The following is a 12,687-nucleotide window of genomic DNA, read 5'->3' as shown; positions in this document are numbered from 1 at the left end:
GGGCACATATTACCATGGTTCGCCCATTGGTCTATTCTATAATATATATATAACCCCCACCCCCGGCCCCCCCTTCCTGGTGTGACGTATCCCACTCTACTCCTCTGTAGAAGGACCAAGACCCAGGTGTGAGTGAATCATCTCAGGAAGTGGTTTATGGGGTGTTGAAGGAAGAGATGGGTGGGACTGTAATTTTTGGGCCAGAAGGTTACGTACCATCTACTAAATTCTCGTATATGTCACAAGGCTTTTTTTTTGTAATATGAACACTTTTTTTGTTAAGGCTTCCTTTAGGATGAGAAAACAAGTTATATCTACTTAAAAGATATGTAAACACTTATGAGCCACTTCAACTCTCTTTTTACTGAGCAGGGACTTAAGGAACATAATGAATAAGCCACCATGGTATCTGTCTGGTACTGAAATCAAATTACAGGAGAAAACAAATACCATAGATTTCCATCCACCCAAAGAAGAAGAGCTGTCAGATAGTTTGGGCTGCTGTAGATTTTCTGTCATTCCCAGACCCTCGTCAGTGGAGATGAAAGACTGAAATGTTACTGTTGCATTTCATTGTGCGGCTGTGTGATACAGCTCAGCAGGGAAGAGTCCTACTCTTAATAAAATGGAATTAAACACAAGACTTTTCTGGCTTTGTATTGGTCGCTGTATTTTTGTGTCAGTGAAACACCGGAAAAAGTGGCATCTAACCCCATGCAAGTAGATTTGCCAAAGCGATTCAATGAAGTACAACCCTGTTTGCAAAAAAGTTGGGACGCTGTGTAAAATGTAAATAAAAACAGAATGTAATGATTTACGAATCACCCAAACCCATATTTAATTGAAAATGGAACAAAGACAACATATCAAATGTTGAAACTGAGACATTTTATTGTTTTATGACAAATATATGCTCAATTTGAACTTGAAGTCAGCAACACATTTTTAAAAAGTTGGGACAGGGGCATGTTTACCACTGCATTGCATCACCTCTTCTTTGAACGCCACTCTGTAAACATGTGGGAACGGAGGAGATCAGTTGCTGGAGTTTTGGAACTGAAATGTTGTCCCATTCTTTCCTGATACAGGATTTCAGCTGCTCAACAGTTCAGGGTCTCCTTTGTCATATTTTTCGTTTTCAATGGGTGACAGGTCTGGATTGCAGGCAGGCCCGACGAGCCTCTGGACTCTTCTACTACGGAGCCATGCTGTTGTAATACACGCAGAATACAGTTTGGCACTGTCACGCTGTAATATATAAGACCTTCTCTGGAGAAGATGTCTTCTGGATGGAAGCATATGTTGCTCCTAAACCTCTATATATAATTTACCATTAATGGTGCCTTCCCAGATGTGCAAGTTCCCTAAGCCATGGGCACTAAAGCACCCCCATACCATCACGGATGCTGGCTTTTGAACTGTCCGCTGATGACAAGCTGGATGGTCCGACTCCTCTTTAGCCCAGAGGATGCAGCATCCATGATTTCCCAAAAGAATTTGAAATTTTGGTTCATCAGACCACAGAACAGTTTTCCATTTTGCCTCAGTCCATCTTAAATGAGCTCAGGCTTAGAGAAGTCAGATCATGTTTAGATGTGGTTTACTCTTTGTATGGTAGAGTTTCATCCTGTATTTGTGGATACAGTGATATTTGGGGATAGATGACATTAGATAACATTTGAGGACCAAAATAAAACCTGAAACCAGAAAGGAACCCAATATTAACCGTGTTCACACACAGTGGTTTTCGGAAGTGTTCCTGAATCCATGCAGTGATTTCCACTGTAGAATTGTGTCTGTTTTTAATGCAGTGCCACCTGAGGACCCAATGATCACAGCTGTCCAATATTGGTTTTTGACCTTGTCCTTTGTGTACAGAGATTTCTCTGGATTCTTTGAATCTTTTAATGATATTATGTACCATAGATGATGCAATTCCCAAATTCTTTGCAATATTACACTGAGGAACATATTCATAAATTGTTGCACTGTTTGCCCACACAGACTTTCACAGAGTGGTGAGTCTCTCCCCATCTTCACTGCACAGAGACTCTGTCTCTCTGGGAGGCTCTTTTTATACCCAGTCCAGTGTTTACCTTTCCTATAGAACAGGTCTATACACTGTCCTTTTATTAAACAAACTAAATAGCCTTATGTCATTTATCTTATTTACACAACAGCTCGTCATTTTTATCTCTACACGGTCGCGTGTTTGCAATTCTCTTCTGCTCTGTATCGCGCATGGCGGAGTTCCGCCCCGATACGCGCGCAGACACGTGCGCACACACAGGTGAGCACAATCCCACCAGCGGACAGAGAGCGTCCGTCGGAAAATATGTCGCGTCAACCACCTGAGTAGCAGACAAATATATCTGCGTTTTTTTGACTGCTGTGAAATCTGTTAACATTGATTAACAGGGGAAACACTGCAGTCATCTTACTGACCTGTTGCCAATTAACCTAATTAGTTGTGAGATATTCAACCAGCTGTTTTGTTTTAGCATCACACAACTTTTCTAGTCTTTTGTTGCCCCTGTCCCAACTTTCTTGAAACGTGTTTCTGGCATCAAATTGAGCATATATTTGTCATAAAACAGTAACATTTGTTTCAACATTTGATTTGTTGTCTTACTTCAGATTTCAATCAAATATGGGTTTGTATGATTTGCAAATCATTGTATTTTGTTTACATTTACGTATTACACTTTTTTGGACACGTGATTGTATGAATGTGAGTTATTTTAAAGGCGTCAGTGATGAATGTGTGATGCTGACACACATCATTCAAGTTTCAAATTTATGTTCCTTTCAACACAGTCCTAAGGTTTCCAAGTATATGATTCTGCAAAATTCAGCCCATTTCTGAGTTTGTGAAACTGCATAAAAGTCCGATTTTTAAATACCATCCATAAGGGGTCACTCTTGCGCTGCTGTATTGCAGGACTTTACAGATAATAATGCAGATATAGAGGAATGATTTATGATGAAGCTCAATGCTGCATATGATCTTATTGTAATATAATGATGGTTGAATAATATTTGAATAAAAAATGAAAACAATCTCTGTAAGCAGTAAAAATAGTGACCCCCACAAGCTTTTTGATGGAAAACTCAAAAGAAATATCCTGAAGTCTTATTTCATCTAATGCATGCCTCATGTGAATGGATGCTGGGATACAGCAGAGAGTGTGAGAACAGTACAGGTGTTGGAGGTCATTTTCTTTGTTGTGTTCATATTCACATTGCCTCTGAATGGAAATTACTGCTTGTTCCTGCTAGGGCCTCTTCCCATGGTGCCTTTGCTGTTTCAGATTCACTTTGTCACAATGAAGATTCAATAGTCCTTTTCTCGCTTCAAATTAATGCCTAATGTAACAGCCTCCATTAGAATCTCACACCGAATGACATGAAATCTTTAAATGTAATGCTGCCGCAGTCTGCTGTCTTTTGTCCGAAAATAGGCTTTATTTTTGAAACCTGGAGCTTGTATTGTGTTTAAAAACGGCAGAATAGATATCGGAACTGCATTAGTGAATTGCTTTGATATTGTGGATGTTTTGTATTTCTGTTTGAGTATCACTTGTGTCTGCATGTTGGTTCGTAAAGGTCTTTGAAAATAAGAACTGTTATCGATGTTTACATGCTTCTTATATTTCAACATTTTTCCAAGTTTTCTCATTGTTGAAGACTGAAAGTTCTAGAAAGATATTTTTATTGAATAGAATAGAACAGAATAGGTTAAGGTCTTCATCCCTGTGGGGACACTGCATCTCTATGGCACACACACAAACATGCAGGAGAGAGAAAGTTTTGGTATCTGCAGCACCTTGACCACAGCACTCATTCCTTTTACTTTTGTAGGACATTCTTAACAACCTGGACAACTTGGAGTCATGTGACTTGGATGACGATGACCTCATGCTCGACGCAGACCTCCCAGAGGATGGCTCTCTGTGTAGTGGTGAGTGACAGGCTCCGGGAGTGGGACAAGCAGTATGCAATGTTCTTTGCATATTCAATCCTCTGCAGAGTCCAGAAGGCACATTCACATTTGCACAGTGTTTGGGGAACAGATTCCCAGTGTTTGCTATTATTAATACGCCACCCTCAGTCCATTGTTGGCTAGAGACCCCCACATCTGCGTACTCAAGTTGCCCCATAGCACGGAGAATGCTGCGCTTTGTGCAGTATACTGGAAATCCCTTTGCCAGTATGTGACTACAGACCATCTGAGTTTGCTTCACGGACACACATACCAGACACCTCTCACATGCAGGAGGGAAAACTCATAAACCGCCGGCTCTTCGCGCAACGGGAAGGTGCCGACCGCTCACGGTCCTGCGTTATGTACCCTGTCGCGGCAAGTCCCCATTACACGGCTAGATGTGAAATGTGCAGGTTCCCCGAAAGCTCGTATCCTTAGTGGATTTTCGCATGTTAGCCTGACTGGGCGTTCAGCGCGATTACAGCTAAGGAATGCAGTATGTGGCTGAGTCCCCTCCTTCTCCGGTTTGGAAGCGAATGCCGTCAGTATTTATAGAAATGGGTATCCGGGGTAGTCAGCAGGGGGGGAGGAGAATGGGGGGGGGTTAAGGGGGTGGTCCTCCAGAAGCCCACTGAGGCAGCACTGAGTTGTGGGGGGAGCTTAAGGCCTTTTCACCCGTGACACACCGCCAGCCAGTCACGGAGGCAGGAAGGCGATAGGCCTGCCTGTGTTTTCCCAGAAGGCTCCCATGACGGGAGAGGCCCGAACACCAGCGCCCCCTACGCCAGAGCTCACCGCCCCGGCTCAGGCTTTGCCACGGCCCCTGGTGAGTCCCCACAAAAAGGGTACAGGAGTTGGAAAAAGTTCTAAAGTTCGCCAGAAAAGTTGCTGCTAATATTTTACAGATTGTGGAAAAGTTAGTTGTATTTGTCACTGATCTGACACTGGAAGAAAAACAAGTGTCAGAGACTTAACACAGACTCGAGGAATGTAGGCAGCCGGGCTAAAGTTACTGGATCTTGTAGCTTTGTAGAAGGAAAACACATTTTCTGATTTAAAAGTATTTTTAAACAACGTAATGTTCCAGTTTGTGAAATTCTTTTTACCCCCGTCATTGCATTGTTACTTTTTTTGTCGCCAATGGAGAAAGTTAGTAAACTGATTATCTTTAACCTTAAGCATCATCCTGTTCCTTTTAATTTCTCTTACTTCATGCTTACGTGTCTCGGTGTGAGTCTTCCGTGTTCTGTCTATTTATAGTTTTGTCGAGAGTGAAGTTACGTTTGAGTCCTTTAAAATAACTACAGAATCCAGGCTCTCGTTTAGGTACCTGGGCAAAGATAAAGGGCTGTTTTCTGTTTTAGCTTTTGGCTTCATTTATTTAACAACTTCATAGTGAAAGTTCCAAGAAGTGTAGTTCCAGTGTGTTGTAAAGGTAAAGTGAGGTTATGGGGGATTTTGTAGGACTTTAAGTGTCTTAGTATGCAGCCTTGAGCTGAGTACTGAACCTGCCCTGTCATCCCAGTCTTTCTCACACAAATTGTTTTTCTATGGCCACACTTAGTCAATGCCATTTAGAAAGTTTTGTTCAAACGTGTTATATTTAATTGATGTTTCATGTCTGGGTCCTTAGCAGCTCTCATGGTTTCCCTGCTTAAATTTTGCAGCATTCTGTATTCTTTTTAGTGGTTTGTGGCTCTTCAGGTTAGGAACTGGGGCTTTTGATCAGAAGGTTGCTGGTTTGAATCCCGTGGCTGGCTGAGTGATGTCATCGTTGGGCCATTGGGCACAGCCTTTAACCCCCAGTTGCTCCTGGGACTGGCTGACTCTGCTTTCTCAGTTGCATGTCACTTTAGATATAAACATCACTTAATAGAAAAAAAAAATCAGTTTTGCAGTTTGTTTTTCACTTTTAAAGAGTTGGTGAAGTACCATATTCAGGGTGAACGATTTTATCCTAGATTTGAACTATATTTAACCTTTAATTGCACATCTACATGTCGAGCCTCTGCTTTCATACGTGCCGTTGTCCAGAATGACTTTACCAGTTGGGTAGTTCACAATTCAGTATAATAAGGTAGTTTTCTGGTTATTATAAAGTAGTAATCAAATGGGTCATGCTAAATTTCGGGTTGTAAGTTCAGTCATTAATCACCATGCCACCTACTGTTGATGTCTTGGCATTGCCATGCTGCAGATGCTGACAGAATGTCGCAGGCTGAACGCTCAGAGAGGGGGGGCAGGCAGGGGCACTGGAGGAGACGTCAGCATCGCTGGAATGGGCCTGACCACTTTCATAATGACAACAGGTGAGCTTCACTGATATAGAACTACATATGTCACCTTCTCTTCATTTAGCAACCGAGTTCAGTCCCAGCACTCAGCTCGTTAAGCGAAATGGTTCCTAAATGAAGATCACGCTAGCCCAGGCACGACTGTGACTGTGACTGTGACTGTGCTCCGTGCCGCGACGATTGCGGTTTGCTGCCATCTCATTCTGATAAAGTTCTCGTACAATTCCGGCAGCATTTTTCTCCCTGCAGTGTGTGTTGTTGTCAGACACAATAAATTTAATCATTAATGCGCATTAGGCGGAAATTAATCTTTTTTCCGTCGTGTTTGTGAATTTTCGATAACCGAGGTGGTCACTGACCATATAACTACTGCCTGCCTCTCACTTGCTTGGGAAATTGCCGCCTATGCTATAAAATGACATCAAAACAAACTGTGCATGATATACGTAGAATAATATATTCATGGTAGTTGTTTTTCAGTATTCTTTATTATTACCTCTTTATTTCCCATGAATTGGCGATGACTTTGATGTTCACTGTGAGATTGTTGTTCAGCTGTTTTTTTCATGCCTTGCTACATAAATTTCAGGAGTAAGTGAAGGTAGTGTTAGCATGTAGCATTCTATAGCATTCATCTTTTATCGTCTGAGTAGCTCCAAATCCAGTCGCTACATCGCCTTAACCTCCTGCCACATCTGGCGGACTCCTTGGAGAATAGCAGTATTTGCATTTTCTTGCCCCCTGAAGAAGCAGTGGGTTTCAGCCTTTGGATGGATACCATGGGGCAGCGATAGGCCGCATAGGACCCCCCCGACAAAAGCACAGTCCACAATCTGATGGCCACATGGTGGGGTTTGACGAATCAATGCTGCGGCACATGGCCCAAGATTGCTCCTCCGTCAAGTCGCAGCTCCTCAGGCTAAAGAACCTTCTGCAGGTGAGCGACACTCAGTCTTCCACCGTGCATTTAGACGCTCACGCACCCCCACCACCGTGCATGCAGACGCTCACGCACCCCCACCACCGTGCATGCTGATGCTCACGCACCCCTGCCACCTTCATCAAATGCAAACACAACCACAGTCAGAGAGAACCATACTTATTTCTAAACACATTCCTTCTTTATCACATGCAGACGCAACCATTAGACCATACACACATGGTCTGATAGACCATACACACATGGTCTGATAGACCATACACACATGGTCTGATAGAACCACATACTTATTTTAACACCCTCAAAACCGTCATCATATGCAGACAGTCATGTGACCATAGACACAGTCAGAAGCTTACTTATTTATACACACTCAGAAGGACACGCACCTACACACATGCACATGCAGACCAGTGCAAAGATTAATTTTGTGCAGTGTTCCCTGTCAAAAAGGTAGAAAAGCTGTCTGACATTTTGTGACTGAAATTTGTGGAATCCAAAGTGTCTCAAACTGACACTATTGTTGAACTGCAACACGATATGTTGGCAGCTCTGCATGTGTTTCCATACACTTCCCATGGTATTCTTTTTGCCACATTTCAACCTGTCCTTCAGATTTCTGTAGCGCACATTCAGGATGTAACTATTTTAAAACGGACAGAGGGACCTTCGGCTATCCAGGTTAATCTCACTGTGTGAGCGGATAGGACATCATAGTATTTGTTTTTATTCTAGTTATGTTGTAGTTTTTTTAAAGAAGTTAACATTGACATTGGGAAAGAACTCATTCACCTTATGCTGTGTTGAGTATTGAAAGCAAGTATGAAAAAATGTAAAAATACAGATTGTCCTTGGTTAACGATGGTACACATTCCGATGGTGCGATAGCGGTGTACATTATATCGGTTATATCACATATGTCAGATATGTCATACGATACTTTCTACTGATGCAAGGCGATTGCAGCATCCACGCAGCCACGCTTTCAGTCTCTGTAGTGATCGTAAGTATAAACATCTCGTATGGTGCTGAACAACATATCGTGCAGTGTTTATTTCCTGTGTCTAACCAAATTAACTTATATAAATATACTTACTTTTCATTTAATGATATTTAGTTAACTTAATTATTTACATATTTACTGAAAGTATTTATTTGCTTATTTATTATATTATATTGATATACAACTTACGACATTTTCCAGTTACGACAGGTTCATGGGAACGTAACCCCATAGTAAGCTGAGGAGCTTAAAAGCAGAGAGTAGTCCACAGTACGGTTGTTCAAAACCGTTGTCATTTTGCGTGTTTAATGTAGGCAAAACCAGCTCAGCTAGCTGCAGCCTAGCTGCGCGACTGCGGTAATTGCCGCCTTCCTTTAAATCCCCACCTTCTTTTGATATGCCCTCCCCAGGGTACCTTTCAGCTATCCCTGGGCTCACGCTGCTTAAATGAGCTGGGGTAAAGGAACCTGAAGGGGAAGACTGTGAGGCCGATTACGGGGCAGGCTCTGGTTGATTGGCGACTGTGACTAATCCCTCGTGCTACATCAGCAATGCTGGCATGCCCGGTTCATCTCCTTCAGCTCCGATGCAGCGCCGGTCACGGCACTGGTTCGCATGTAATTTCACATCATCTCCTCCAGGGGTGTGTGTAGGTGGCGGGCATGCAGGGATGTTACAGCAGAGGGAATGGCGCCTTTAAAACAGATAATACACCCCAGAGATCAGGCTTCTAGGAATGAAGTGAAAAGGGAGACTAAATCTAGCTCTATAAATTCAGCCATAGAGAAAATCCTTTAAATGAACAGGCTAACAATTAACAATTATCTCTCAGTTATTTCAAAGTGTTTTCCTTTATTTTCTTCAGTATTGTTGCTGTTGATGTTTTTCTTACCATTTTTTTACTGATTTATTTCTTAGATGTGCTATGGATTTGCCACATTTGAAAAATGGTGCAGTCCTTTAGTTTCGTTGGCTGTGCTGGTTTTCATTCACCTGGCACATTCGAACGTATGACTTACAGTCTAAATAATGACTTCAGGAATCTTAGCTGGGTGCGCCAGGTGAACATTAGTCCCTAGCTGAAAAGTAATCCTTCAAATCCAGCAGCACACTGCACAATTAAGGACAGGATTTGCCTATTCTTAGTGGTAATGAATATGAATAGGATATGCATAGTTCTTAACAGCATTTCTGATTAGAGACGGGTCTGGCGTATACAAACTCTTAAAAGCTCTTCGTAAAGATAGTGGAAAAAATTAAGGTGTGTTTATCATACCTTTTTGAATTAAAGGAAGCTTAAAGCAGTTCTTTGTATTTTTAACTTCCGTGTCATTTATTTTGTACTTACTAGAAGCGTTTTTGCAGGCCCTAATCGCTAAATGTTTACTTGCTGTGAATGCAGAATGTAGAAGTGCCACAGCAGTGACTAATCAGTGCAAGATATCAACGCTTAGAGTCGTCCTTTGTAACCTCGTCTCGCTTTGACTGCCGTTAAGAGGAGATTGGATTTCCTGCATTCTACATGACAACAGAGGTGTCCTTTTGTGAAATAACCTCTTGCTTTATAGAGATCTGATCTACAAATCTACCCTCTTAAGTAGCAGTTTACGAAAACGACAGGTTAGTTGGCACTTTTGATTGACTTTAGAGTTTGTTTGTTAGCTCCCAGTCAAAGGAGCACTTCTCATTACGGGGTAACACCCGGATTTGGGTCTACCTTTTATACCTGTAATGTCTTTACACGTAAGGACGCAGCTATTAAAAGGAGGTACCTTGCTGGCTGTTTTATTTCTGTCTGACCTTGTCTTATGTTCTCCCTTCTAATCCTGTCCCGATTCTCTGACTTTAAGTATTTCCTTGATCCGTCGTATTTCCGTCCGTGTTCGGCTTTGCGGTTTGTTGGTACCTTTGACTCCTGCTGGTCACATCTTTCTCCCCCCCAATAATCTCCTCCTGAACGCACCCCCCCCCCCCCCCCCCATATGTAGCACTCACCCTGTTGCATAGCTAATGCAGTAGAATTGAACGAGATACTTCCCAAACCATTCATGTCCCATATCAGTTCATTAGTGGCAGGACTGACTACTGAGAGCTGGGTGATGTCAGACGGTTTGATACACTGTGCTTTCTAGGTGACTTCCGATGTGAGGGAAGGGCGTGTTGTGTTGCATTGTAAATGTGCGACACCCCAGCTAAAATATCCAGTCCTATAACAATGCATATAAACCCCCAGCTTAATAAACTTAAAGCTGTCTGTTTTAAGCCTCTCTGAGCATTACTGGTTCTGAGATGTCCTGGAGCATGACGGCTCATTTGCTTTTTGGCGATTCCGCAAATAACGTTTACGTTTTTTTGACCTTTTGAGGGTACTGAAGTGCTGTGGTCAAACATTGATTGACGTTTGACTTAATTTGGACCCTGTGACAGGGCTGGAGTAATGTTGCTTAAGGGGAGTCTCTTCATTGTGGGTGAAAACTCTACAATGCAGTATGCTCAAAAAGGGGAAAAGGTCCACCCAGGACTTATTTCAGAAGTACTGGTGGTTTCCTCTTTGTGTTTGCAGCAGGAATTGACTTTTGAATGCACTTTGTTCTGTTTCCTAGCTAAAAGTCAGCCACCGTAATGAAAGCATATGATCGCTTATCAGAATGTCTACATAGTCAGCCAGTGCCTCATTCAGTGTGGGAGCTGTAGGAAAATGGAAGTTATTATGACTACTTATTCATTCTGGTAAGGCCTTTTTTAGCCTATTATTCACATTGGCAAGAGAGAATAAAAAACCTCATTGCAAAAGAACAGTCTAGCCCCCTTGTTGGTACAAGGAGGTATCTGTACCAGTCAGTGCCCATAAGTTGTAATTCCTCTGTATAAGGAGCTTTAAAAATAATTTGGAGACCCAGGAATGTCCACGGTGGGTAAAATACACAGTGCAGAGGTAGTCATTTTGGTTTCCTGCAGTTTGGTCCTCCGTCATAACTTGCTTTCATTTGATAGTATTTTCCTCATTCAATTTCCTTGCACATTTGAGTCTCAGACTGCTATACTAAAAACAGCAGCGGTTTAGTTTGGGTTGTTCTGGTTGTCTAACGTGGCTGACTGTGGACTTGTTATCGGCTTGAATGCATAAACTGCTTTTAACCATGCATCATCTGTTGTGTTGAACTTTGCTGTGCAATTCAGGTTGTAATGGTGTTCACATTCATTGACCCATAGGCCAAATCCAATCTGTTTGGCCACCTAAGGAGAATACAATAGCTTTTAAAACTGGCGGCTTGTGTTGTAGGTCGTGTAGAATGTTTTTTCATCCTGCAGTGGATCGTCAATGAAATTGCAGGAACCTCTCTTTTTGTGCACCGGGAGAACGTTTTGCTGCTATAGGTAGAAATAGTTATTAAATAAATTTCTGTGCACATTATAAAAAGCCTGTTATGTGCTGCTTACTTGCTACAGATAAGATGAGTGGAGAGAAATTAGTCTGCTTCATGATTTTTTTGCTGGGTCCTGGGCGGAGGGTGTGGGTAGGAGCATTGGGAGAACCCGCTGTGCAGAACGGCAGGTGGGGAAGTTGCTCTAGGACAGAAATAAGCTCTTCATAGGGGAGTCGTGGGCAGCAGCGAGAACCTCTCGACTGTGACAAATAAAACTGCGTCCCTGACTCTGCTCAGATGGAGAACGGGGTCAGCCTCCACAACACTGTGCCGCCAGAACCGCCGACCCCAGAACCAAGTGAGAACTTCAGCTCTGCCGCACAGGTGAATCTCCGGGAGAACATCTGCACCGTGGAGCCCAGCTGATTGTGTTTTTGCATGTTTGAGTCATCTTTATAAAATCTTTTAAAGCACATTCACAGATACCTGCTTTCTATAGTAAATTAGCATTTATTTTTAACATTTAGTACTAACTAGGGGTATAACGGTACACAAATTCAGTCTTGATACAAACCTCAGTTTTGAGTTCACGTTTCTGTGCAATTTTGGGGAAACAGGGAAAAGAGAATTTATTTTGACATTATATATTATTAAAACTGCAACACGAACACCATTAGGAACAGTTGTAGACAAAAGACAATGCATCTGTCAATGTGTCTGAATACAAAGAGATGCTTTTTTGCACATAGTAAAAATATGTAAAATAAAAATAATAATTATTATTATTATAAAAATCAAATATAGCATCATAACAATAATAATGAACTACATCCCATCCAAATGCTCTGTTCTATACTGCTAAGTTTGATCGCTAATCTGTAGTGATAAACACCCCTCTAGTTGAATTATTCTGAATTTTCCTGTAAAAGTGACTGAATTAGCATATTGGATGGTGCTTCCAGCAACGTGTCCTACTTCTATATAGCTGAATCAACAACTACTCTTTCTCCAATGTTAGTGTAATTTCTTGAGAAACAGAAATGTTTCCAAAACGTTGATTTAAAATGATGTATGAAATGGTACACGACAAATATATG

At 41.9% G+C, this 12,687-nt stretch overlaps 1 protein-coding gene across 6 annotated transcripts in view; it reads left to right on the top strand.

Moving 5' to 3' along the window:
* Positions 1–12,687, top strand: part of ccser2a (coiled-coil serine-rich protein 2a) — a 50,593-nt gene that overhangs the window by 19,425 nt on the left and 18,481 nt on the right. For 5 of the 6 annotated variants that reach the window (XM_023840069.2, XM_023840079.2, XM_072709585.1 and 2 more), the window contains exons 4-7: positions 3,862–3,961; positions 6,183–6,294; positions 7,027–7,216; positions 11,888–11,974. In XM_023840069.2, the coding sequence (XP_023695837.1) occupies positions 3,862–3,961; positions 6,183–6,294; positions 7,027–7,216; positions 11,888–11,974 (489 nt within the window). The remainder of the gene's footprint in view (positions 1–3,861; positions 3,962–6,182; positions 6,295–7,026; positions 7,217–11,887; positions 11,975–12,687) is intronic. The other variant, XM_023840099.2, reaches the window with a different exon arrangement.

The sequence above is a fragment of the Paramormyrops kingsleyae genome, chromosome 3 (assembly GCF_048594095.1).
Source record: "Paramormyrops kingsleyae isolate MSU_618 chromosome 3, PKINGS_0.4, whole genome shotgun sequence".
In the NCBI taxonomy this organism is placed as follows: Eukaryota; Metazoa; Chordata; class Actinopteri; order Osteoglossiformes; family Mormyridae; genus Paramormyrops; species Paramormyrops kingsleyae.
The sequence above is the reverse complement of the archived record's forward strand: the minus strand, read 5'-3'. Positions and strand labels throughout refer to the sequence as shown.